The sequence below is a fragment of the Zonotrichia leucophrys genome, chromosome Z (assembly GCF_028769735.1).
Source record: "Zonotrichia leucophrys gambelii isolate GWCS_2022_RI chromosome Z, RI_Zleu_2.0, whole genome shotgun sequence".
In the NCBI taxonomy this organism is placed as follows: Eukaryota; Metazoa; Chordata; class Aves; order Passeriformes; family Passerellidae; genus Zonotrichia; species Zonotrichia leucophrys.
This window is the reverse complement of record NC_088200.1, coordinates 73,842,023-73,869,494: the sequence shown is the minus strand read 5'-3', so window position 1 is coordinate 73,869,494 and position 27,472 is coordinate 73,842,023. Positions and strand designations below refer to the sequence as shown.

The window sequence follows — 27,472 nt, the reverse complement described above, 5'->3', positions numbered from 1 at the left end:
GTTCTTTTTGGTTTTAATTTTGGGGGTTGTTTGGCTTTTTGTATGTTTATTTGTTTGGTTTTGTTTTGTTTTTTCTAATTGTTAGTTTGGTTTGGTTTTGGGGACTTTTTTGGTAGCTCAGACTTGCTGGGAGGTGGGGAAAGCTATCCTAGTGTCTGAAATTTTTGAGTGTGTTGGTAAGGTGTCATAAAAAATTCCTTCTCTAAAAGAGTACTTTATGGATTTGTGGAATTCTGTGATTCTGTGGTATTTTCAGAGCATCACAGTTCTGTCAGACATAGTCTTGAAGGTAAAATTTGAACACTGTGAACCATGAGCATGAGGTGGCAGTCAAGATCTGTGGTGCTGAAGGTGTGCCCACAATTCTGATTGCTTCTGAGTATTGCTCTTTTTTTTTATTATTGTTTTATGGTGACTTCTTGTTTTTTTAAATTTTTCTCTTTAAAAAGGGGAGGCAAGCACTTCAGATTTTGAGTCACTTGGACAACTTAATTAAAAGCTGAAGGATTTGTGGGTAATGCTCATTACAGAGCATTCAGTGCACTGTGTCAGAGACAAAGCCAAAGGTGTTCTGCATCTCAGGACTGGCTCTACAAAATTAGAAATGTATCACACTTCCATCGCCTGAATGCAGGATCATTACCACCTCAGCTGGAGCACTGCTCCCTTCCTTAGGGAGTTAAAAATGCTCATTTTAACCAGAGCTGCAGAATATGTGCAAGGAGACTGTCTGCTCCCTTAGGCTTGTGTGGAGAAAATATGGAGACAAACCTGACAGACTCATGATGCAGGGAGCTGTGGTGAGGCTCTGAGGTGTCTCTGGGGTGTTTTTAGGGTGTCTCTGGGCCTTGCTGCTGATTTTTCCTTTAACCACATCCCTCAGCCTGGGCCAGTCTGTAATGGGCAGCACCACTGGAGCTCAGTGGCTGAGCAGGAAAGTCCTGGGCTGGAGCACTCCTAACATCCTTTCAACAGGCAAAAAACAGTGTTAGCCTGCAAAAAACAGGGCGTTGCAGCATCCTGTGGAGTCTTACTGGGATGCCATTTTATTTCCAGTGTGATCTTGGATGTAAGATCCCTCTTAGTTTCAGTTGGTACCAGATTTGAGGTCGTATTTTGTGTTCGTATTTTTTGGGTTCTGTTTACTGGGTGGATACTTGGTGATTTTGAAGAACTGGCAGCTTGTCTTTGCTTTCATTGCTTTCATTTGGGTCATATTTTGTTAGTCTTGTGTATATGTCCCTCTGCCTCGTCCCTGGAGGTGACTGCTGAATGTGCATCTTTGCTCAAGCTTTTTGTTTTTCAAAAAAACCCAGGAAGAGGAGGAATTTCAGGTGGAATTACCTGAATGGCAGAGGTCTCTGGATCTCCCAGATCGTTACAGTTCTTGTGTCCCATCCATTGAGAACTGGTGCTTCTGACTTTGTTGAATCTCTGGTCCTTCTGCAGCCTGCCCTGCTTGTTGAAATGTGAAATCTTTAATTGCATTGTGAATCTCGTGCTTCTTAGAAAAAAACCCATAATTTTGCCATTAACTTTGTATCTTTACTTCCCTGCCTGAGGATGTTATGCCCTAGGTGGTCATTCACATTCTGTCTGAGCAGCAACAGCTTTGCCCGTCTTGTTTTCATGATTCTTTTTGTATAGATACTGTTGCTTTAACTGTTAGCTTAAAATGGAGTCGCCGTGCCACAGGAAATGGCACAGATTTATGTGTTGTCCATAAAACACTGCTGGAAAACTCAGGCTGTTCTGGGTGTGCACATTTCTGAGCTCTGAAATGTGCCTGTGTGAATTAAAGTTACGTAGGAGAATTCATTTTATGACTCGCCTTGCAAAAATGTTCTGGGGGACATTTTTAAGTGTGCTTTTTCTTTTTTTAATACTTTGATTTCATTTGGGTTTTTTTTTTTTGTTTGCTTTGCAGTTTTACTTGGCCTTTCCTTCATCAACATTTCTGACCTTTATTATGTGATTTTTTTTTTTTTCTAGAAGAAACAAGCAAGTGCTAATGTCAGCCAGCCGCCCAAGACAGAGACAAGTGGAGCAGCTGCTTCTGCTAAGGTAATGTGTATACTTAAGGAAATGATACTTTCTTAGTTTTTATTATATTTTTTTAATATTTTTATATATATTTTATATATATATATACAATAAATAAAATTTTAATATTTATATAAAAATTAATATATTATATAGTTTATATTTTTATATTTTTATATTATATTTTTATTATATGTTTTTACCAGTGAAGAGAATGTGGTGTGATTCCATCTCTTTTTTCTCTCTATTTTCCATCCTGCATTGGGATGGAAAATTATTTGTTTGCCCACATTCAGCACCACAGGGGTGCTCCTCATGACTTGCTAGAAATTGTAACCTGCCTGAAAGGAAAAGGGAGCACAAGGCAGCAGAATGCCAATGTTGACATGGTGAGGAAATAAATGGTAACAATTCTCCCCTTTCACATGTTCTTTGTTAGTCTCCCAGTTATTTAAAAGAATCCCGGCCCTGTTGATGCCAGTGGGCACCTTCATTATTTGACTTTTGGGGGTGCTGTGTTTCTTTTTTCACTTTGAGGTGTTCATATTTTTTGGGGGGTTCTGTTCTCAACTTGGTGAGTTTGAAGAACTGACAGCTTGTCTTTGCTTTCGTTGCCCCCAGAGCAGTCCAGCTGACCATTCAAGCAGCATTTTAAAGCTGAATGGCCAAGGAGGGCAGGTGATATTCTCTGAGGGCAAGCAGGGTGCTCAGGTCTTGCAGGGTGTTGAAGGAGGGGTTTGAAAACGCTCTTGCTGGTGCTGCACCTGGTAGCCACTGTTGTGTGCATAATTGTCACAGGGGATGCAAATCACTTAAAAGAGAAGCAGCAGTGTGTTTTATTGAGGTACATAAACATTTTTTGATGGAATTTAGTGAAGTTTGGGGTAAAGTTTAACTCCAGCTGCAGTCCAGGGACAACTCAGACTGGGCCCATTTTGGTGGCAGCATTCAAGAGTGAGCTGGGTGCCGGTCAGCAGTGCAGACAATATTAATGTCTTTTTTTACTTCTGGTACTGTGTTCTCTGCTTTAATTACCTTGAAATTCTATGTTTGAGAAGCACCTTTTGACATATTTCTCAACCCACCTTCACTCCCATGTGTGAGCCAGGGGCTTTCCAGCTCCTCAGTTCACACCCAAGATGTGGAGCTGGCTGAGAGGGAATCCACCACAGTGTTCCATGTCTGGAGGGAGCCTGTTGTTGGAAGGATCCTAGCAGCAGGAAGTGTTTCTGCTTCTGAATGGGATTTTTTTACATTCTCAATCAGTGCTTTTGTAACATAATACACCTAAAGATATCTGCATGCTTCCTAAGTAATTTATTTTTCCTTTATACTCAGTGAGAACAAAGGATAAGGAGGAGGAGACAAATACATAAATTCTGTTTTCCCTTTCTTTCAATGTTCCCATTTATTACTAAAGACAGCCCAACATTTTACATTTTTTTTTTCTTTCTATTCCTTGCACTTTGCCAAGGTTTACCCCTCCTACTCAACCTGGATGTCACCAGCTGCATGGTCCCAGGGATGCTTACATCTAATTTGCTGACTAACACATTTAATTTTTATTTCTTTTTTCAGTATATGTTCTTTCTATGATAAATAGAAAGTAGTTTTAAGTGTGGAAGGCACAATTCATACATGCTATTAAGCCTAGGAACTGGAAGGTAGAGTCATGAAAATAATGCAATGGAATTGCCAGGAATTGCTATGTATTAGGTTTTGGCAACATAGATTGTGTATTTTAGCAGTACTCTTCATTTTCTGTGACATTCCATCATACTTACTGTAAAGATTATGTACTATGAAAATGCTCACCTCATACTATCTAATATTGACTTTTAATCAGCAGCTAATTCAAGTTCACCCTTTTCAGTTCAGCCATTTCCACTTTTTTTCACTTAGGCTAAATCTTCTGTTAATTGTAACTCTTACTCTCAACAATCTCCTGTGATCCTCTAGTGTTACTTAAAATAGAGCAAAACTCAGAGATTTACTGTAGTTTGTGCCACCTGTACCTTTTTTCAAGCCATTTGTCTGGCTGTTTTCTTTTCTGCATTTAATTTTGTCTCTAAAAATATCTATTGAAAACAATAATTTTGCAGGGTTTTGGGGGGTTTTTTTAAAACAGGAATTTTACAGGAAGGGAAGTATTTCTTGAAAAGTCAAGACAGCACTTTCTGCTTTCCTGTGAAACCAGATTGAATCTTTTAGTGCAGTTAGAAATACTCCACCAGTTTTTGGACAGTTTGTGGCTGCTGTTTCTTGTATTATTTATTTCCCCCTGATGTAGCTTTAATAATTCTGCTGGTCAGTAGTATTTACTTGTCATTACTTATCCCAGATAAAGTTCTAAATCCTTACCAGAGGCAAGGGAGGTGGGATTGTTGAGTTGCTCAAGCTCATGCTTTTTATTTTTTTAATCAATTCTTACCTTATGGTGAAATTAAACTGAAGAGCCAAGAGGGGGTTTGCTGCCTGCACAACAGACCTGAGTAATTTTTCGTTCAGCTGGAAAGTCATAATAGCTGATGGCTTGTGTGAAAAACACAAATCACTCATTTTTAAATTTTTTAAAAGTTTAATAGTAATAAAATGGTTAAAAAAACAGTAACACAATTAGAGTAATAACAATTTGGACAAATTGAATTAAGACAATATGAGACAATAAAAAACAAAGAGTTACGGACGTCCGGATGCCTTTTTCTGGGCATCACGAGCCTGAAAAAGGACCCACGTTAACAAAGGATTAACCCTTAAGAGCAATAGCCCGTTGCATATTCATACACCTCATACATGATGCATAAATTCCATTCAAACACAGGATTCTCTCTGGTCAGTGCCATCTTCTTCCCTCTAATCCTAACAGCGCCTCCAAGGTGGGAAGAAGTTTGTTTCTTGTGATAAGAAGGCAATAAATTCTTTTTCTCTGAAAGATCTAGGTGTCCTGTGGCTGCTATCTCGCTGCAAGTCCTTTCTTTTAAACGAAGCATCTTACATAGCATAGTTTCTATTTTAACTATTTTTATAACCTAAAACTATATTTAACACAGTACTTAAAAAACCAATACAGCATTGCTTTCTAACACAACACGTATAATATTCATTTTAATATTTGCGAAAAGCCAATCATAAAATACATGCATTTTTCACAGGTTGTTTCTTCTGGGGTTTCTGGCTTTCAGGTGCAGGAGCTCGTGTGTGGGGAAGGATTGTCACTGTGTGTGATTGTCCAAGGGAGGGCACTCGGCTGCCTGGCTTTGTTTTCATACACTGTCCATCAGGAATGCAGTTCTCCGTGGCTTTGCTCTCTGTTGTGTCACTCTGGAGTTCCTGGAATTGCAGGCAGTGTTTAGTCACTGCCTCTGCTCCCTGTGCTCTCGCAGGGGTGTTAATTGTCTGCCCAAGTGTCCCTGTGGTGCAAGAAGTGCTGCCCCTCCTGCCTCCTCCCCTGCACCAAGGCCACTCAGAGGCTCAGTCAGCAACCTGGACATGCCCAGGTTTTGTGTGACTCAATCCCAAGTGGACAACTAAGAGAGGCTGCACTGAGGCAGGTGTTCTGACTCCTTTGTTTCTGTGAGAAACCTTTCTTTCCTCTTTGATGGGGGAGCGCTGTTCCACTGCTGGTTTGCACCAGGGTGGGTTTTCAGTGAGCTCCTGGCTTGGCAGGTAAATGGAGTGGCAAGGGAGGCTCAGGAAAGGCTGTCATCATCAGGAATGTTCACTGGGTTGCCTAAGAGCAGCCTCTTCCGTGCTCACCCTGGCTGCCAAGGTGCACAAACCAGGTCATGGCTGACAGCACTGGCACGCAGCAGTGGGGAGGAAAAACTGAACTCACCTCCTCCCTCTCCTGCCAGCACTGCTGTGTTCCCTTTCACAACCTTTAATGAGGATTTTGCCAGTTCCACAGCCACCAGGAAAGCCAATTTCCACCTCAGTGTTCAATCGTGTCTATTAATAGAAGGAACTAATACTTGAACACAGCTGGATCCAGCCACCCTTCCTGGATCTTTGTGTTCTTACATGGTATTTCTGCTGATAACAGATGGAGTTTTGCTGCTTTTTATGTAGCAGATTTTTTTGCATTGCTCCTAATGAGTAATTATTTCCTTTTCTGTCTGGCTGCTATAGCTTGGAGAAGTGAGAATCTGTGTTACTTCCATGGCCTATGGAAGCAGTGCTGGGAGAACTCAACAACAGTGGTGGAAATGCAGTAATAATTATTGTTATTTCCAATTTTCAGAGGTGGCTTCTTGACCTTAATGATTTAAGAAATTTAAGGTTAATTACTTTTAGCTGGCACCCAAATTAACATTGTTTTAAAGGGGAATTCTTTTTGCTTTCTCATGCAACAAACAAGAAAACAAGAAAAAAGAAGAGAAGTTGATAAGTATCTTTGAGTGAAATCCCTACTATTTTTGCAGCAGGCAAATTTATCCAGTTTATCATCAAAAGTGACCCCTACTGTCAGTGTTTTTTTTCTGCTACACACCTTATTAACTACCAACAAATTTTTATTTTGTGAGCTTTGCAGATGCACCTCATTTTAAAGGAAGAAATTTTTGAGCAGGAGGCATCTGAAGTCACAGGATTGTTTGGGAATGTCCACAGAAATACATAAATTTATTCTTACATTCCTAGTCTTATTGTGAAGGCTGGAAAGGCTACCTCTAAAATCTGAGATTATCCAGAAAAATAACAATTCAGGCTGCCTGAGGAGTTAGTTTCCATGTTCTCTCTGGGGTGGGTGTGTGTCGTGACACAGAATCACAATTTATAGGTGTTCTGCAGCAGGGCTGTGGCAAATCATGGGGCTCTTCCTGGGAGTTGCCCTCAGAGCTGTTGGCAGCACGTGAAAATCAGGAGGGCTGTGCCAGTGTGGAGAACAGTACTGGCTCTCTTGGTGGCAGAGGCACGCTAAAAATAGGCCTAAACATTAAAAATTGGAAGCTGCTGGAGTACAAAAGGTGCCTGGCTTTGTGTAATGATACAGGATTTGCAACTTGTAGAGCTGTGCAGTGGTCAAAATAGCACAAACCCTTTCACAAAGAAAAAATTCTCTGCTTCACTCAGAAGTGGGATATTTTCTTCATCAGTCTGCAGATGTTTGTCCCTTTCTAATTCCCTTCCAGGGCTGACTTATTTCTTATTATTTGCTCAAGATAAAGGGCAATACAGAGGCTATAATGAAAAAGTGGCTGAAGGTTTTGTTAGTGGCACAGGGCTTTTTCTTTAAAAAAAAAAAACAAAAAAAAAACCTCTCCCATAATACCAAAGGTATTGAAAATTTGATTATATGGCAGAAAGAAACTCAAGAGCAGATCACTATTAGTATTTCAAGAAGTATTTGCTAATTTCTAAGCTAATAGAGATCATTTGGGTTTGTTATGCTTAAAAATAACCCTACTCAGTCAGGTTTAGGCCTTAAGTGGCCAAACCCATCTCAATTACTTTCAATTAGTAGCATCCATGTACTCAGAGAGCCTGGGTAATCAGTCCAAATTTAGAAACTTGTAATGGGGCAGAGGGGAAATGAGCAGGTTCCTCAAAAACCAAAAGGTGGGAGGCAAATTCTGCATTTTGGATGCTGAATTCAGCCTCACCTGTGCTTTTGCTGCGTGGTGCCAGCTCAGTGCCAGCTGTCCCTGCTGGGGCACCCTGGTCAGGAGAGGTTGGCTTTGCTCTGCTCAGTGTGGGAGCCCAAACCTGCAGGTCTGGGTGCCCTCCCTGTGCTGCTGGGTGGGGATTGTGTGGCTCAGCTCAGCCCTGGGCCTTGCCAAGGGCTTGGCTTGGCCGGCAGCTCCCGGAAGCCACAGCCCCAGCGAGGAGCAGCCTGTGTCCCTGCATGCAGCACAACAGGAGCCACACGTCCACCGAGTGAGTCAGCTGTTCCTGCTCCTTCACTCTCCTGCATGAGGTTTGTTCTGTTCCTGTTGCAGTTTTCTTTTTCTCTTTTTTTTCTTTTTTTTTTTTTTTTTTGGTTGTTTTCTGCCCTTTCTCCCCCTCTTCTGGGAATTCTGCGGGCTGAGATAACACCAGCTGCCAGCTCGAGGCTTTCTGGCCGTGCCTCCCCTGTCAGCAGGTTTGAGGCATTCCAGAGCAGCGTGTAGTTAGTGAGCTTTTGAATTTATTTACTTGAATATGCTGGAAACAGCCTTTTCATTCGCCACATGACGCGGCGGTTTGGGGAAGAGAGGGACAAGGAAGAGCAAGCTTTGAAAGCGGTGTCTAAGTTTTTCTGTATTTACATTTCTGTTTTGGGGCGGGGTTGGGGTTTTTTCCTTGCTCACAGCCCACGCTGTTCTGGCTTCCAAGACCGGTGTGATTTTTTTTTTTTTTGGCATACTAATGCAGAGCCTATAAGCCTGTGCAGAGTATTGCATAGTTAGGGTGTGGTGATCTGCAAGAGCAACTTCTTGTTTGAACTGTGCTCAGGTATCAGTCGTTTATTGCACTTTAAAATATATGTTTTAGATATGTTTTAGGGTATCTAAAGTATACTGAAAGTATACTAAAATATACTAAAAAATACTTTTCAATGAATGGTATTGTTTCTGGAATAGTGAAAAATAGAGAGGTAGGCACTACTTAAGTAATGCTACTGTTTGATTATTGCTGGTAATGTTGTTTCTCTTTTGGAGATAGTTAAAGTAGTGCATGAAATAGCCCAGAATTTTTAAAAATTGCAGACACCTCTTTTGAGTTCTTGATTTTTTTTTTCTTTTTTTTTTTTTTTTTTTGGTAACTAATTTCCTCAATGTTGTCTTTTTTTTTAGAATTATATAATACAATTTAGAATAGCTACTTTTGCATTTCTGTGTTAGACATTTTCTTTTCTAGAGTGACATTTGTTACACTCAGTCTTTTATATAACAGTGCTTTCTTGAGTGCTTTTTTGGTTTGAGGCTTTGGGTTTTTTTGGGTTTTGGGGTTTTTTTGTTTCCTTTGAGTGGTTAGATACGTGGGGTATGTAGAGCTTGCAGAAAATTCTGTTTGTGATCTTGGAGTTGCAGAAATGAGCTCTGTGACCGGGTTTTCCTCACGGCTCTGCTTGTAGAGCTTTGCACATTAGGGGGACACTCCCAGTTTGAATTCTGGGCAAGGCTGTGCTGCCCTGGTGCCCCTTGGAGGACTGGGAGTGAGGGTAGAGAGGAAACCTCTATCTCCAGAAAGCAAAGGAGCTTTTTTATCACTGAGCTGCTCTCCAGCCTCTCCCCTGTCACCATTTCTGCCCTTTGGTTCCCTGAGAGGAGGATGCCTGTGCTCATTAAAACTTTGGGGCTTTGTCCAGGGTCTCTTCTGCCAAAGGGAGAAGCTGGCATGGAGACAGGAGGGTGGCAGCTTTCAGCACTCTTTGGGAGCTCCTTAAGGCTCAGAAACCCTGCTGGTTTTATGGAACAAGTCAGGTCTGTGCCTGCCTTTATGCCATGCTCAGCACAAAGTGCTGGAACCACCTAGAAAATGAACATTTTTGATCCCCAGGAGGGAAGATCCCTGTGAGGCAGGATAAAACCTCAACAAAGTGGAGATTTCATATTTTTTAACTGAACCATAATGCAGTTATTGCTCCAGAGCTTGCTGAAGGCCCTTCTGAAGTGATTTTAAGTTGAAGCCAGTGATGAAGCAAGAAGTGCCCCAATCTGCCTCTTTTTAAGTGGGAATAATAAAACAATGTTGAAATTTTCTAAAATTATGTAAAAACAAAGCCCAGTGACACACCACCACCCCTGGTTATGCAGTGCTGCCCTTAGATGATATTTTAACAGCCAAGCTCTATTAAGATTCCCTGACTTGGTGTTTTTTATTTATTCTCCTGTGTTCTCCATCCATTTGGGTAGCCACGTGTGTGTCAGTCCGTACAGGCCATTCACAAATAATTTTTTCTTTCCATTTTCTCCTCATTCTGGGACTGAGAACCAAATTTCCTCTTCTGAGAGCTGCTCTCTCATTGGGTGTTGCCTGGTTTGATTGCTGCCAGTAGAAATAATCGAGTTCATCACCTCAGAGACTTTCAGCCTCAAGATGAAGTTGTGTTTTACGTAACTTCACTGTCTTTTCCAACTCCCCATTTAGGGAACACTGCTTCTGTTTGTGGCTCCCTGTTTGTGTTTGTGGCTCCCTGCTTCTGTTTGTGGCTCCCCTTTGCATCCCAGCCCCGCAGAGCAGAGTGTGGCGTGACGCTGCAGACCAAGTGACACAAATCCCAGCTGAGCTCAGCGTGGCATGTGGCTGGCACCTAATCTCCTGTTTTCCTGGTGTTTGTTTGTCAGCCCGCAGCTTGCTGCTGCAGACAACTGTGGAATGTTCCTGGTGTCTGAAACAGCATGCAGAGAATGGAAACTGTTGGCTGGAGAAGTTGCAGCTAAATGCTCACGTGAGGCGAAACTGAAAAGAGGATTTTTGAGCTGCCCGCAAAAGCAGTGACCAGCTCAGACATTGCTGTAAATCCTCTCTTGTGCAGAGTGGGAACCTGAGAAGAGGCTTGACAGGACTGGGACACTGCTTCTAATATCTGAATATGACTGAGTGAAAGTGAAATTTCAGTGCGTGCCAGCTTGTAGTTTATTGTCAGAGAAACAGGACGTTTCCCGGAGGAGGTAATTGAAGAGCAGGTTTTAAGGAGAAATAAGAATGAGGAGCTTAAAGCTGATTGTTGATTAATTTATGAGATACTGATTAATAATGAGATACTGAAGTGGTCTGTTTGCAGACACACAGAATGTGAAGGCAGTGGATGAAGTCTGTGACCCTGCTTGGATAAACTGACTTTATTTCTAGATCACTGCTTGGATAAACTGACTTTATTTCTAGATCACTTCCAATATCATGGAAGGACATTAAATAGAAATTGTCTTTGTGTATAGTAAAGTCTTTAAGCCAAGCTGCATGCTGGAATCTAAATAATTCCTCATGGCCACAAATTGAACTGTGAGTATGTAAAGTTCTTGCTGTATAAATATTGTGCATGACCTGTGATCAGCTGACAAACTCTTTCCCTCTGCTTCCAGAAGAAGCAAACAGGCACAGTGCTTCTTGGGATATTTATAAATTTTTTTGACAATCCTAACTTCCTGCATGAAAGTGAGCATAAACTGAGGCACTGGAAGTTAGAGTGAAATAGTACAAAAATTACTTTAAGTGAATTGTCATTCGCTGGCCTCAGTTGTGTTTTGTTCCAGCATAAAGCTGTTTCAGAGTCTTAACAGTTGCTAAAATAAAGAAAAACAAACATGCCAGTATTAAGCCTTGAATTAGGTTGCTGCAATCCAGACATCTGAAAACAGACATCTCAGCTAAAGGTGGTTTGGCAGTTTCTAGGAGGTGTGAAGGCTTGTTTTACACTGTGGTAAATATAATACTGGTCTTACTCACTGATTTGCATGTTAACATTTCATTTAGTGCGACCAAATTCAAATGCAAGTAGGTTGCCTCTAAAAACACTGCTTAAAAACCTGTTGCATTAAATTTGAGTAGTGTGGTTAACCACCTTTAGCTGATGCATAAAATTCAGTAGTGCAGTATTGAAGAGTTTCATCTCCGTACCAGAATGGCAGCAATTTTATTCTGAAATTCAAAGTGAAAGAAACCAGTGAATCTGTGTAATGGAAGTTGTCTGGCTCGATGTTCCATGACCATCAATAAATTTAGCAGCACCTGAGGCCATATAAGAGTCTTTACAAGCCAATCAGCACCTCAGTCTCCTGGTTCAAACCAGTTCCTTAAAAAAATTGTCATGTTTCTGTTTCATGAGGAAATGGCTGTATTTCCTCTGTGTCTTTTACCATCTCTAAATGGTGGTTGTTCTTGCTTCTGGGTATAGATTAATAATTGTTGCAAATGCTTGTTCTGCGTGGTGAGAAAATGGCAGAATAATGAAATTTTAGGGTTATTCTTTTTCATGATAATAGCTGCAGAAATTTGAACTATAATAGTAGTAATAGATTGTAGATATTTTTCGGTTGTATTCACACCAGCTGAATTTCTGTATGACAAAATACAAGGAAGCATCTCTACAGATAACTAAACAGTGTCTGAGTAATACACAGGTACAAACTAGAAACCTGCATCCTGCTCTTCCATTTCATTGGGTTCTAAGTATTAAGCCTCCACAAAATTTACTGAGAGCTTGAAAGCCTGAGAAGAATGCTGTTTTCTTGGTTGATGTGGGTATTTTTTATCTTTCTCTTAAAAAGCTATTGTTTTTCTTAGAAATATAATAGCAGAGCTGCATGTAAGAGCAGCAGTTGCAAAACAGTAGAATAGTTCCAAAATTACTTGGGATGGAAAATGACACAGGAGCACTCAAAGCTGTAATATTTTAACTCAGCTATTATAGTTACTGTAGCAATAAAAGATATGTGAAGAGTTAATGCTTAGGTTTTTTTCCCATTTTAAGTCACTGCACGTCTGACATGCTGTGTAGCTTTAAATACACATGTTTATATATTTATGTATTTATTTGTCCATGTGCACACACACCCCCTTGGTGCTATCCCTGTCCCACCTTCTGCCTTTTTTGTGTGTGTCCGGGGATGGGAGGGCTGCACAGCCCTTGCCACACACCATCAAAGCAAGTGAGAGGTTTAACCTCTTTACAGCTCAAGTGGTATTTCACACCTCAGCGAAATAACCCATTATTTTTCACAATGGTTCTCTGAAGAGCTTTTGCTGCCCACATCTTGCAAACGCCATTAATTAAAGCTCGGCATTAGGGCCATTCATGGAGAGAAGCAGCCACTCACAGGCTCACAGGCCGGTAGGTGAGGTTTTCCCTTGCATTACACACCCTGAGAGTTGGTAGTTGTGAAATCAAAGGTATTGATTGAGGGCTCCAAGCCTGAGGAGCAGCCCCAGCTCAGTCATACTAAAAGGGTGTGATCCACGAGAGAACTTGGGAAGCTCTTCAGTCCTCTGTTCTAGACTGAGTTCAGCTAGATCACTCTAAAAATGTTTATACAAGCTCCCCCAAAAGCTGCTGGAGCTGGAGGTCCCTGATTTATCCAGGTACTTTGCCTCAGAGTGACTCTTCTCTCCAGAAGGATGATCTCTGAGCACAGACCTGAAAGATTCTTTATTAAAGGTTAAGTCACTTCTTTGTTTCCCATTTTCTTTGTGCCCTGACCAGAGTACAAAGCATCAGGTCCTGACTCACCTTTTCCTGCCACTAATTCCCTCATACATATTTTTTCTTAATTTTACCCCCCTAAACCTATCCTCGTATCTTTCAATATTCTTCTGTGCTGCAGTGTGATGGCGAAAATTGTGCTAGCACTTGACCTAGAGAAGCTTAGGCCAAAGAGGCTGGAAGTTATATTTTACATTCATATTTATGTTGTCACAGCAACAGATGGCTTTTCCCCAGATTCCTCTTCCCTTGTTTGTTTTTGGTAGGAGAATCTCCGTCTGTGACATTATGGCCTTTGCATGTTTTTGTCAGTATTGCTGCCTGTCTAGAAGGGTTTGGTGTTGTTTTGGATTTTTGTGTTGCTACCAGTGTCAGAGATGAGGAGCATTGCTCTGTTCAGCTGTCTGAAAGCAAAATTGTAACCCAGTGTTACAGACCAATTTCTCCATTTTATTCGAGAAAATGTCACCTCAAGTAAAGTGAAAAGTTGCACTGACAGTGTGTCTTCCTCTGGATGTTTGTTGCTTTATTCTCATTGATTCTTATTCATCTTCTTGTTGTCATCTCAGCATTTCTGTATGGGTTGCTTGCTAAATATTTGCAACATCTCTTCTGGTTTTGAAGAGCTCCACCTGGTGCATTATGTTCTTTTCTGAGGTTGGGCAATGGCCTTCCCCAGCCTGATGAATCTCACAAATTTCCAGAATTTATTATTTTAATTGATGATAGCTCTCACTGCACTTGGGGTAGTTTCAATGATTTTTAGGTCTGTGAAACTGAGAGCACTCATGGATTTATTTACCTGTTGTTTTATTTTTTCAGAGGGCATCTGCATCCAGTTCTCTGAGTGTTCAAATTTTTAATTTTGATGTTGTCACCATTATTTTCTTCTTCTCCTGTTGCATTTCCCATTTTTCATGCAGATTTCTGTAATACTCACAGTGGGATCAGATAACCAATTTTTTATTGTTTTGTTTTACTAACCCACTGCTTGGCTAGCTTGGCTAGCAGGGTTAACTTTTTGCCAGCCACTGCTTGGCTTCTGTGACAATTCTCTTTCAACCAGCACAAATACTGACCTGCTAACTTGACAAATGAGTTTCCAAGGGTATTCCTTCTCTTAATTCCATCAAATTAGATCCCACATCTCTTCATTGGTCCTTTCTGGAAAGCCATCCTCTAACTCAGGAGCACCTGAGGTCCTTTGGTCAGCTCCTGTGCAAAGACCGATATTGCCCTGCACTGCAGCTCACCCAGCAGCTCTGCTGGCAGGGTGGGGTAATTAACAGGGATCAGTCTTTTCCCAATCAGTGCTGTCCTACAACCTCTTCCCTGTATGTTGAGTCCCTGCTGTGGTGATCTTGGTGGTTGTAGGCAGGGAGCAGCTCCTGGTGGGCCATCAGTGGTCCTGGATGCTGTGCTCTGGATTTCCCTCCCAGCTAACACAAGAGTGATGAGTGTCACCTCTCTGGTGTCAAGATGACCCTGAAGTGTTAGAAAGTCTCTTTTCCCAGCCCTGAGACTGAAGAAGAAGTCAGGATTCCTTGGCTCTGGTTCTCAAGGTTGTTTATTTTCTCTAATCTAATACGCTGTCTGTCTGACCCACTGAGGTCTGTCCAGCAGGTCGGGTTGAGGCACACTGACACCCTCAGGACAGTGTTCTCTTTTTATACTAAAACCTATGTGTACATTATTTACCATAACTTCCCAATACCTACCACCTATGTTACACAGTCTCTACCTTAAAACAATCCAGAAGTGCCACCATCACAGCAGAAGATGGAGGCCAAGAAGAGGAAGGAGAAAGAACTTGCCCAGATTCCTCCATCTTGCCTCCTGAACCCCCATTCTAAAAACCCCAAAATTCTACTTTTTCACCCTGTGATAAATTCACTATCATTCTACTCAAACCCTTGTGGCTTGTAACTCCTCACACAAGGTTGGTAATTGTTTCCATGGGCTAAAATTGAAGGCCCAGGTGTTTTTGACTCTGTGCCAAGGTCTCTGAGCCCCCTGCCAGGGTCTGGAGTCCTCCAGGGCAGCCAGAGGAATATCCTGGGTTCTGACACAAGAGCTGTGTGTTAGCCATCCCCCAGGCTGGCATCCCTCCTGCCCCTCACTCACAGGCACCAGGGCTGGCACAGCATCCTCCAGTGTCGGAACTCAGTGCATCCCTCCGGGTGTCCAGAGTTGCCGAGAACCCCACTGAGGGGCTTGGAGACTCTGGCACGCAGCCCAGAATACCTAGGGATTTGATTTTGATCCCTGGAGCAAGTTGCCAGCTTTGTATGAAGACCTGAAAGTCACAGAGGTTTGAATGGTGTAATAACAAAATTATCACAGGGTGAAAATGTAGGTTTTAGGATTTTTGGTATGGGGGTTGTAGGGACAAGATGAAGGAACTTGGGCATGTCCAGTCTTTCTTCTTCTTCCTCTTGTTCCTTATTTTCTGCAGTGATGTTGGAACTTTGGGATTGCTCTAGAACAGAAGTGCACTGTCTAACATAGGTGATGGGTATTGGGAATTAAGTGTAAATATGTTATACATAGTTTGTGGTTTAAAAAGACAACACCGCCTCGGGAGCGGTCAGAGTGCTCGTGGCTGCCCTGCTGAGCAGATCTCGGCTGGGCAGAAAGAAAATTTTATAGATAAGAATTAATAAACAACCTCAAGACCGAAAAGTGAAGAGTCCAGACTCGTTCTTCAGTTGCTTGGGCCGAAGCAGAGACACCCTGCACATCTCAGGGCAGCAATTATCAACAGCAACCCGAGACTCCAGAACCCATGCCTGGTTTCAGGCATGACCCACGGGGAGTGCAGCTGCAGGAAGAGAGGAAGCAGCACTTATTGTGCTCATTCTCCCCTCCAGGGATCCCTGATGGCTCAGAGGACACCCCACTCTCCCTTTGCACCATCTCCTGACTCTCTCTGCCTCCTGGTCTGGTTAAACCCTCACTGTTTGACACCCCAGCCTTGCTGTGAGGGGCTGAGCACGCCAGGGTGAGAGCAGGGTGTGCCACAGCCACACAACAAAAACCTCCTCCTGCCTCAGGAGGGTTTTGTTGCCAGGTTGCCAGGCAGCACTTCACTATTTACCTCCACGCCTGACACACGTCCTGGTGTTGCTTCACGCCTCCTGCAGTCCCTCTGGGCAGCTGTGGCAGAAACATCTGGGCACAGCTGGTGGCAGAGCAGGGTCCTGGGGACGGGAGCACCGGAGCAGCGTGGGGTAAGAGGTTGATCCCAGAGCCAGGCTGGTGGTGACAAGGTGGCACAGTGGTGAGCACTCCAGGCAGAGGGCGTTGTCAGTCTGGCTGCAAACCCTGCTGGGTGAAGGGCTGGCTGAACAAGGACCCTGCTTCTTCCTTGCAGTGGCTCTTTTTGGGGAGAGAGTGGCAAATTGTGGGTCTTTATTGTGGGATTTGAGGGGGAAGCGGGGGAAGTGAAGCAAGGCGCTCTGTGGTGGTCCCTGTGCTCTCTTCCCTCCTGTCCTGTTCTCTTTTCCCACCTGTCCTGCTTTCCTCTGGCTCCTCAGGGCTTTGTTCCCCTGATTGTCCCCAGGGAGGATGGCTCGGTGTCCTCCACAGCCCCTGGTCAGCAGCTGTGCATTGAAGCTGTTTTCTATTTCCAGGCTGCTCCTCTTCCTCCCTTCTTTACCTCTCTGCTTCTGCTGGTCGCTGCCCTCCAGCTGGACAGGGCAGGAAGAAGCAGCTGGGATTGTGGGAGGTTTTCACTCATCCCTGCAGGTTTTGGTGGTGCTGCTGTGATGGGACATGTGAAAAAAAAATTTTTCAGTGCATTTCAAGTCAGTGTCTTGGTAGGAGTTTTCTGAGAGCTGGAAGGGAGGAGAGCTCAGATAAATGTTTTCATTATTAAACAGACAGGGACTATGGTGACTAATAAGAAGGTGTCGAACAGATACCTGCTTGTTAGTCATGCAGAAGGAATTCAGATTAATTTCTTGCTGAGGAAAGGAAAGGAGAGGAAGACTGTTAAAGAGCAAATGAAGAAAAAATACCTGATGTGGTAGTGGAAATAGGTTAAAAGGTTATTAAAAATTTCATTTTTCTGCCCTGATGTAGGAGGCTCTTTACGTTCCTATGTTTGTCTCCATCCATTTAAAAGTAGTGAGTCTGTTGGTATATGGAAGCAGCAATAATTTCTTTACTTTTCTGCAGTGTGACAACTGCAGATTCTGTATAATAAATATTTGAGACAATCAAACCTCTCACTGAGATGTGTGAGACACCAACTAAGCTGGTGGGGAGACCATGCTGTTGTCATCATAGTGTGCATTTTAAATTCTGTACAGCTTTTCTCTTATTGCTGAGAAATCCTTGTGCTGCAAAAAGTTGGGGGAATTAATTTTTTTTCCATGTGGAAGTAAGAAGCCACTCTGGGGTCTAGAGTAGTAATATGGCTTCTGTTCATTCAAACTCTGTGTGTGTGTTTTCATACTTCAAGTAGCACAGTAAACAGAGATAATGTAAAAAAATGGATAGAAAAGAGAAAAAGTAAAAAAAAAAAGATAAATTGTGCTGTAAATTTAAATGTGACCTAATAATGTATTACTGTGATAGAGATGGCAAATCACAAAATCATAGAATACAGCTTTGAGCACATGCAAAAATACAAAATACACCTTTAAGCAGAGGAGCATGGAGCAGGAATAGAGGAGTAGTGTTACTTCTTTATAAAGTATTAATGAGACAGCTGGAGTGTTCTGGGCTTTGAAGTTTGATACAGCCACAACAGCAGCACACCATGGTGGTTCTGGACGGGCATCCCTGAAGCCAGGAGAACAGACCATATCCTTTGTGGGGTTCCAGAAAGGTCAGATGATTTATAGGAGCACTGAGGGGGACGTGTGCTGTTCACATATTAAGTACTCCTTTTTGTCTTGACATATCTGAGTCTGATACTTTAGTATTAAATGTTTTCTGCAACAAACCAGTAAAACCAAAGGCACAATTTTTGTTTAAAAAAAAATTAAAAGAAGCATGGGTGAATCCTGCAAATTAAGTGTATGTGCTTCAATGTGAGAGCAGGATTTGAGTTTGTCTGGGTACTTGCTGGAAAATTTGCTGTCATGCATGTCAGAGGAGAAAAAATAATGTTTAAAGAAGGTCTGTGGGCATCAGCAAACTGTCAAAGTTCTACATGGATGTATTGTAGAAATACAGGCCAGGCAAAGGATCTCAAATAATAACTCTAATTTTCAGAAATAATTTATTCTTAATTTTCATCTAGATAACCAGTGAATTCAGACTCTTTATGCTTGCTTGATTTATTACAAGTATTTATTACAAAAGTAAAGTTTGTTTTTGTTTTTGTTTTTTTCTCTTAGAAGCAGTCTCCTTCTGCGGATGCACCAAAACCACAAATTATGAAGCCATCTGAAACTAGGGTAAGAATTTCAGGAGGAAATCATGCTTGCATGGCACATGTATGAAGCCATGGAATTTAATTTTTAACATATGAGTCTATTTATTCTTCAGCATCACCAAACATAAATTTATGCCATGGAATGGCTTCATATGGAATTTAATTTTTAACACTTTGATACTGAGTAACTTCACTCATATTTCTTATCATAGCTTATTTTCCTCGGCCAAAAAAAAAATCTAGGAAAAGTGCTCTTCAAAGCAACCAGAGGTTTTTACAACAGCAATAAAAAGAAAATTAATTGCAACGTTAAATTTTAGCTCTGTCAGTTTTGTGCCATGTGTATAGCTCCCCCCAGTGTAACTGCAGGGTCATTTACCTGCTGATGATTTTTCACGTACTCAGCCAAGCCAGGATGAGCCTCAGCTTTCTCTGTACATACAATTGCATCTTCTCGTTAATCTCCTGTGCTTCTCTGTCTGACAGCTCCCCTGCCCTTGCCCTTCACGCTTGTTCTGTCTTGTTTTATGGCTGGGGCTTCCTCAGTGTCAGGGCTGTGTCATAGTCCTGTCCTTTGCTCGTCAGGAGAGAGTCATCGTCCTCACGTTGCCTAACAGGAGTTACCTGTGCTGTTCAAACAAATGATTAATGCTTCTCCCCACCACCTCTTCCATTTTCCACAGCCATAACAGCAGAACCAACAAAAGCTGGATGCCAGAGCAGGCCAGCAGGGACTTGTGTGGTGGAAAAGGCTCAGGCTGCCTGAACCTTGTGTAAATGCCAGAAAAGGGGTGCGTGGAGGGGTGAGGGTGGGAAGGGTCCCTGTGGGTGCTCTGGTGGAGGCAGAACCAGCTCTGCAGGTAAATGGCCCTGCTGGAGGCCTTGCCAGGCACCTTTTGGGCACCTACAGCATGTTGGCACAGTCAGAGCTGAGGTCTGGTTACCTTCACAGTGATGATTTTTTTTTTTCCCATTTGTCAAATGAGAAGTTTCTTTGTGATAACCTTTTCCTCTTGTTCATTCTGGCCTGCCTCCACATCTCTGCATTAGCCATTACATTCAACTCAGCCTTTTAAAACCCTTTTCCTCCATGCACACGTACATCTAAGAGCTGAATGGCAATTAGACAAATTTTCCATTTGTGCACTATCATCATTACTCACAAATGGAGGCATCTGCCAGCATCTGGTTTCTCCTCCCTGTTCTGTTTGTGGGCAAACTCATTTGTGTCATGTTTATTACTGCTGTGGTTCTCCATATGGTCTAACCCAGACAGCTATGGTCTTTTGCCTACTTGAAATTTAAAACAACTCTCAGAAGAATGTGGTAAATGAGCCAAAAATAGAGTAGCAGAGGCATGCTTCAGCACTGTAAGGCTGGTAAACACAAATCCCTTTGAAACAGTGGCCTGCATTTGCATGTGCAACATAATTAATGTTTTCTCTTAATGTCTGTTGCGTTATTAATGTCTTTCTCCTGCTGGATTAAACAAGTCATTTGCATTTTTGACAGTAGACTTCTTTCAAAAGAAGTAAGGTTGCTGAGTCACTTCAATTTTCTAGTCCTAAATTTCTTGCAAATTAACAGATCTTTCCCAATTGCCTGCTATAACCACATCTCATTTGTCCTTCCTGTAGTCTCTCCAGTGTGTCACTGCTCTTACACATGCTCTGGATCCCTCCTTAACCTTCAGTTCTCTCTGTGTGTGTATCCAACGAACCCTCAGAGTTGTGCCCTCTCTGAGCAAGCCCCGAGTTCACTGTGGCAGAGGACGGAATGTGGAATTTCTCGTTCTGTGGGCAAAGCCTGGGGTTAGGTGGACGTTTTGGAGGACTAGGGTGTAGAGCCAGCACCCTGTGGATTTGGCAGGGTTGGAGCAAACAGGGTGCTGCCACTGTCACAAATGCGTCCCCTTCAGCTGCCTTCCTTTTGCACACATTTGTGCGACTGCACTGTGAACCAGTGAAAAGATTGTTGTTTTTCATTTCCACACCATTTCAGTCGGTTTGAAATGCATCCTGTTGGATCCTGGCACAGTGCAGGTGGAAGTAGGCAGTTGAAGGGGAAGTGAAACATCTTTTTCTCCTCAGAAATTCAGTGCACACCATCAGCTGATGCCATGGCTTCAGTCTGTGGCTGCTCACAGCTGACTCTGTTTAAAGGATGCCTGAAAAATTCCTCTGAATGGATAGTCTCATACTAAAATTGTTGGTTTGATTACCTGTTTTTTAGTCTGATTTTTTTTAAATTATACTTGAACTTTGTAATTGCTAAAAGTATGTCTAAATTGATATGCCTCTGTGTGTGAGCAGGTGTTTATAATAATGTGTTTTACTGTGGCCTCAGCTTTTGTGTGCAAGTCTTGAATCAAATCCTTGCCCATATGGGTCTGTTTATTCTTCAGCATCACCAAACATAAATTTGTAGCATGGTCAATTCTGCATATTGAATTTATTACAAAAGGATAGTGAATGATGCATACCTCACACAGAACGTGCATAAAGTATTCAGTAAATAATATTTACAGTATAAAAAAGAAGACTTACAGTTGTTCATAACCAGTTTGGCAAGTTGAGATTTTGTATTCAACATTCTGTACAGGTGTTGTTGGGTGTGGGCAGAAGTGCAAGTACATGTGTTTTATGGTCCTGCAAAAATAAGGTGTGTTTAGTTTTCTTCTGAAAGGCAGATAAGAAAAACCTGAATTTGTACTCTGATAGCAGGGTGCTTAGAATCCTGAGCAAGCAGTAGTCCCAGAGCAAGGAGAGTCAAACTCTGTATTTTTTGTACTTCATTTCTGCAAATGTACTTCATTTCTGTCACATTTTTTGCATCTTGCTGCTGAAGGACGCCTCATGTCTGATTGACTCTTTGCTATAGATGTTACAGAAATACACCCAACCTTAATTTATCTTGTAAACTAGGAAAATTTTGGATTATCCTTTCATTACAGGATTATTTCGTGTACAGGTACAAACATGGATGTGTATCTTTGAGTTAGCAGTTGTCATTAATAAGGGCACACAAATGGGAGCACATAAAGCATGACTGAACCTGAGAGTTGCTGTGCTTTAATCCGGTTTTAGGCATCGAGACAAAATATAAAGCAGGGAATTTGGGGAGAAGGTGGGAATCTGTGACCTTAATGAAATATTTACTTTTAATATCTCTTTCTCACTTTGAGAATTGCTGCATCTCCCTCTCCATCAGTATTTCCCCTTCTCTGTGTGGAGGTGTGTCCCTCAAAGCTTCAGGACCTTTGCCAGGATTATGCACAGGCATCTGCATTTAATGTGTGCTCAGGGTTTCCCAGCCAAGTGTCTGCAGTTCAGTGTGGGGGTGTGAACGCTTGCGTAACAAAATGTAAACAAACTTAGCAAATTTCTCTGTGTGGTCAGCCAGAAAACGGAAGCTGGGTGATTCTAAGTGGTGATGAATGTTTGGCAGATGAAAGGCTCTTTCTGTCTTGCTCACAGTGTAGCTGAAGCAGCAAGAAAAAATTAGGGAGAAAAATATGGTGAGGATGCTGGGTTTCTCTCTTCTCAACAGACATAACAATTCTGTTATTTTTCTTTTTCACTTCTTACTGTTGTAATTTATTGCTTGCTGTACTTTGACTGGATGAATCACAGGAATTGGTTTTGTGGCATGGCTGCAGAAGGTTTTCAGGTGTAAACCCTCGAAGTGCAGTCATGTAATATTATCCTAGCCAGGTTGTCCAGCTCTGTTGTAAAATAAGAGCATTAGGAGGTTACAGAGGAAAGAAAAGATACAAAATTTCTGCTGTGTGGTATGAGGATATTAATTGAACATACTCCACCCTGTGTATGTGCTGTTGAATCTAAGTAATTGTCTTTTTCATCAAGACTACATGTATTTTTATAACTACTTACTTTGCAATTATAATTATTTTATTGATAAATTAGTGAAAAATATTTTGTTGATAAATTAGTAAAAAAATTTAATCCATATAATCCAAATAATATTTGAGGCTATTTCAGAAATTGCTATTAGCAATTTGGGTTTGGTATCAAACTGGTTATTATACTTTAACATCTTTCCCTGTCTGAGGAATGAGTGTGTTTGTGTGTGGATGTTTGCACACATTCGAGTGCTCTTAAATCACTGACAGCCTCTGTTAGGATGTTGTGAACTGCAAGATTAGTGTGTAGTAGTTAGACAGCATGTGTGCTGACAAGTGTGAACCTGTCTGATCTTCTCCTTTACATAATCTGTTCCTCTGCAAATAACCATGCATATTAATCTCTGCATAAATGTTGTTTATATTTCAGTCCGCACCGACAACCCAAGCAGGAACTGAAAAAAACACCCAGTCAGACAAGGTAAATACCTACCTTTCACCTTTGCAGAGCTGCTGCACTTTGCTCTTTTACTAACTTTGAAAAACGAGGCTGAACTCTTGGCTGTTTCTGTGTCACATAAAACTGGTATGTGATGAGTGCATAAACTTCAGAACAGCCCAAGAAGTGTCCTCTTAACCATCTTTAGATCTGTCTTGTGCTTGTTTGGACTAGCAGGGATCATGTTCCCTAGCACTGAGTGGTGGAAATGGTAAATTATCTCAATACTTTATTTTATGACAGCCGACAGACTCTCCAAATAAGCAGCTGTCTGAAGAGAAGCAAAAGGAGCCCAATGATGTAAGTTGTATAATTTCTACCTCCCTCTCTCTCTCTGTATCTCTATCTCTCTCTGAATTTTTAAATGAGGGTTTCTTCTGGCATTTTACTTTACTTTTAAAAAGGGTTTCTTCTGGTACTTTACTTCTGTCTTTCATTTAAAAAAATCATTTGAAAAAAACAAAAAGCTAGTCCTCCATATCTAGTGATAATAGTTTATCTCTACACAGGGAAAAAACCAAACCACACCTACTGTGTCAACAACTTCTAAACCAAATAACACAGGAAAAGTAATTACAACTCAGGCTGGCCAGCCTCCAGCAGCAACCTCCACAGAGACAGCAAAGGTATTGTACAAGCACAACCAGATTTTATTATCTAAGCTACTTTTTATTATTTTATTGAGGGAGTGTTAGGAATCCACATCACTATGGATTGTTTAGCTGAGTATTGTCAAGTGAGACTTTTGGGCCCCCAAAAATCACAGTGTAGTTAAGCTTTTGGCCAAGGAAATGACAGTAAAAACATCACAGTTTTAGGCCTATTTCTGTGTGTTTGGGGCTCTTCTGTTTTTCTCTCAGTTTTTTGGGTATTTTTTAAGTTCCTTGTAGCTTCACAGCCGTCCTTGGTTCTTTGCCAGGCTCTTCCCTTACTCTCTCACTGCAGTGTTCTCTCCAAGTGTAGCAGGTCAGCCCTGAATGAAAGGCTCTGAAAAAAATTAATAAGGAAAGCTGGGAAAAAAAGCTGGGGAAGGGTAATTTCCATAGGGTAAATGAAGAGAAAATGTGAAGGAAAAGCATGTGGTGGCATCAGGATGTGGCTGTTTTGGTCTGCTGGTGTGCACGTGTCTGGTGACATGGGGTAACACGAAGGGCTCCTGCAGCTCTGCTAAAACACCCATATTTTTAGCAGTAAATGACAATGTCAGTAATGCAGAAATCTGCATTTTGTGTGGTGGTGTTGCCCCTCCACCTCCTTGCCTGCAGCATTTTCACCCCACCTGCTTGAGCACCTTTTGCTGCTGGGGTTTAATGGTGCATTGAGACCTACATGAAGTAAATGACAGCATTCCAAAGAGACTTGGAAGGGGCCTCAAAGTCTTTCCTGCCCTGAAGATTTCTTTCACTGGCAGAATAAAAGAAGGAGGTAGAGTGCTTAAAATAGAAAGCTTTCTTTCCCACAGCAGAATCTCACTGGAAACAGAGCTTTGATGGTGGTAGCTCACTCTGCCCAAGCATTTGGGTGCTGTGCATTAGAACCAGCCAGTTCCTGAGTCAGAAGCACTGTGCACAGCCTCAGCATTGGATGTTTTACTTTGTTTTGTCTCTCTTTTAACATTGTGATAAACTATCTCTTAATTTTTCTCTTTTTCTACTCCAGCAAAAGTCCGAGGAGATGTCCACAGTGACTGGTGCAGCTGCTGGGGCAGGCACAGCTGGTGCAAGTGTGGTTGCTGCTGCTGACAAATCAAGTACTGAGGTTGGTAAACACAGCCCCAGACAAAGGGTCCCCCTGTAATAATGTCTCAGAGGGTGCTTCTCTCTCTGAAATACTTCAATTTTGGGAGAAAAATGAATGGGTAACTGCTGAAGTACTGATACATCCTCAGTTTATGTGTGATGGTGGAGAGCCATCTGCAGGAAGAGGTGAAAAACAACTGGTGTGTCATTTGTGTTTTGTTAAATAGGACTTCTTTAGAAGGTAGTTTAAAATTATACAAGCTTAAAATCAGTTACTCCCTATCTTCAGTTATATTTGAATGTATATGTGTATCCACTGATACACAAATGAAAATATAAATACAATAAATAAATAAAATACCTTGTTAATGACACTGGAGAATTGAGTTTAGAACCATTCTCACTGAAAAATTTGGCAAGTACACATCCTGCTGAAAGAAAGCTTTTAGGTTTGTTTCTAGGAGTATTCTACAGATTTGCCAAATGCTTCAAGGTTTTTTCCCCCCTGTGTACACCTTTGTAACCTCTGTAATGGTTTGCTAATTTTTTTTAGCCTGGTATGGATGAGTCAGCACTTGATAGCCTAATAGATACCCTTGGTGGACCTGAGGAAGATGTGCCTACTACTCCTGTTTACACTGGCCCAGAAATTACGGTATTTTATACTTCACATTCTTATTTCTTAGAAGATTCATCCCTAAATTACATCTGTAGTTGCTCATTACTGTGTTGATCCAGGACTTGTACCTATGATCTGTGACGAGTTAAAACTGAGTGTGCAGTTACATGTTAATGTTGGTTTTGTTAATATAAAAAATGACACAGTTTTGGGAATTTGTTGAAGAATGCATAACCTTCTGAGTCTGAATGGGAGAATCATGTGAGAAGGATTAGATTGCAAGCTTAGTGGCTCAGTAAAACATGACAAAAATTTTGGAATACATAAATATTTAAAAAGCAATCTGGGTTCAGCAATACGTCCTATGGTGTGAGACTCTGAAATAGCTTAAATTAGGAATCTGGGAATGTTCTGCTGGATGATGAGCTCTGTTGAAGCAGGTGAGGAGGCATGTGCATGACAGTAGGTACTGAAAGACACTATAGAGGGTCCCAGTCAATATTTGCATTTTCATTTTGGTGGTATCACTGCAGGTGGCTCTATCAGAAATTTATTTCTGATGAAGAACAGTACACAAACATTAATGTGGGAATTATTTTCACAGGAAGATATATATTCAAGATATTTGGAAGAATTGGGAAAACGGGAAGGTAGTCTCCCTCCAGAGTATGTTAAACTGTTGAAGGTGAGTTAAAAATTAATACATTCCTCATGTGTTTCTGTAATATTGGATATTTCTGCTTCCCACTTACTACAAAATTAATTCTCACTTTAGAGCAAAGGATATGGCAAAGACATGGTCCCACCGAAACCGAATGAGCAAGATGAAGTAAGACTTTTTTTTTTTAATATACTGGAAGGTGAAGGTAATCCAGGTGAAAATAATTTAGTTATCATTGAATTCCTAGGAAAATATAAATGTTGCTTCTTCCCCAAAAGTCCCAGGCAATGGGAGGTGGATATAGGGCGCTAAATAACCTAGCTACTGACAAAAATAAACAGAGCTTGGCATGGATGTTTTTAATAAATCTGTGGGAATTTTCACAATGCTGAAGCTGAGATATATATTCACAGAAATATTTGGCACACAAATAACAAAGGGGAGAAATACTGTGCAAGCAGGAGTCTCTCTGTAATGCCTTCAGCAAAGACTACTTGTATTTCTACACTTGGCCAGAGATTTCTGTCAGCCAGCATAATTTTGCTGGTTGGGAAGTCTGACTTACTAAAATAAAAAGCTTATCTGAGACATGAATCAACCAGTGGGGGCAAGCACCTTTATTTTCTGTTGTGTCAGGAACTTGTGCCAGTGAGGTTGCTGTGTGAGTAATTGTGGGACACACTCAGGCTGTAAACTAAGCTTGACCCGTGATGATATTTGAAGTTTCTCATGGTCATAACTTGGTTTGCAATTCCTTGCTCAGAAGCCAATGACGGATGATGAGCTTGCAGAGGCCCTGTCATCCGACTTCACCTGCAGTGTTGATTCTGCTCAGGAGAAGAAGACAAATCTGACAGAGGTACTGACACTTTCCTTAATACTGCATGCATTTATTGTGTGGGAAAACTGACACTGTTATCATAATATTTCATTTTAAAGTAGGTAAAATTTCCTGCTTCTTTTCTATATTTGCAAATTTGCCTGTAATTTCATCTCGCTCACAGAAACCAAATAAAGAAGGAGAAATTGTGCAAGCACAAGCAGCAAGTTCAGTGAAGACCTCAGCTCCTCCTAAGGAGAAGAAAACAAAATCAAAAGAGGTACACATAATCCTTTCACTGGTTACCTTATAATTAAAATTTACAGGCATATGCTATTGTCATATGTTTTTGTTCTCATAAAGATGCTCATCATTCTCATTTTCACTTGTAAATCCTCTTTATTATAGAAAATATAGGAATTACAAGAAATGCCATTGCCCAGATTCCATTGTGCCTTAAAGATCTTTAGTGTATCAGATGATTTTCCTTCTGGATTCTGAGGAATAACTGTGGTTCTTCTCACTAGAGGAAGTAGAGTAGAAACATTTATAGGAAAACTTTCTTAGCTCTGTGATCTGTGTTTAAAACTTGATGTAACTTTCTCACGATTTATGAACTTTCTATTTTTTCCCTCTGAATAGAGCAAGTGTGACCTTACACTTTTTCGGTTTGCCAAGTCAAAGAACATAAGAGTTGTGTTAGATAACATTGTGGCACTGT

The 27,472-nt window shown here is 41.4% G+C and overlaps 1 protein-coding gene across 1 annotated transcript in view; it reads left to right on the top strand.

Annotated features, from left to right (window-relative positions):
- CAST (calpastatin) overlaps nucleotides 1–27,472 on the top strand; it is a 54,003-nt gene that overhangs the window by 10,836 nt on the left and 15,695 nt on the right. Inside the window, exons 3-13 of the mRNA XM_064736310.1 lie at nucleotides 1,993–2,064; nucleotides 18,514–18,573; nucleotides 22,844–22,894; nucleotides 23,156–23,212; nucleotides 23,422–23,538; nucleotides 24,572–24,670; nucleotides 25,205–25,306; nucleotides 25,875–25,955; nucleotides 26,046–26,099; nucleotides 26,695–26,790; nucleotides 26,936–27,031. Coding sequence (XP_064592380.1) covers nucleotides 1,993–2,064; nucleotides 18,514–18,573; nucleotides 22,844–22,894; nucleotides 23,156–23,212; nucleotides 23,422–23,538; nucleotides 24,572–24,670; nucleotides 25,205–25,306; nucleotides 25,875–25,955; nucleotides 26,046–26,099; nucleotides 26,695–26,790; nucleotides 26,936–27,031 — 885 coding nt within the window. The remainder of the gene's footprint in view (nucleotides 1–1,992; nucleotides 2,065–18,513; nucleotides 18,574–22,843; nucleotides 22,895–23,155; nucleotides 23,213–23,421; nucleotides 23,539–24,571; nucleotides 24,671–25,204; nucleotides 25,307–25,874; nucleotides 25,956–26,045; nucleotides 26,100–26,694; nucleotides 26,791–26,935; nucleotides 27,032–27,472) is intronic.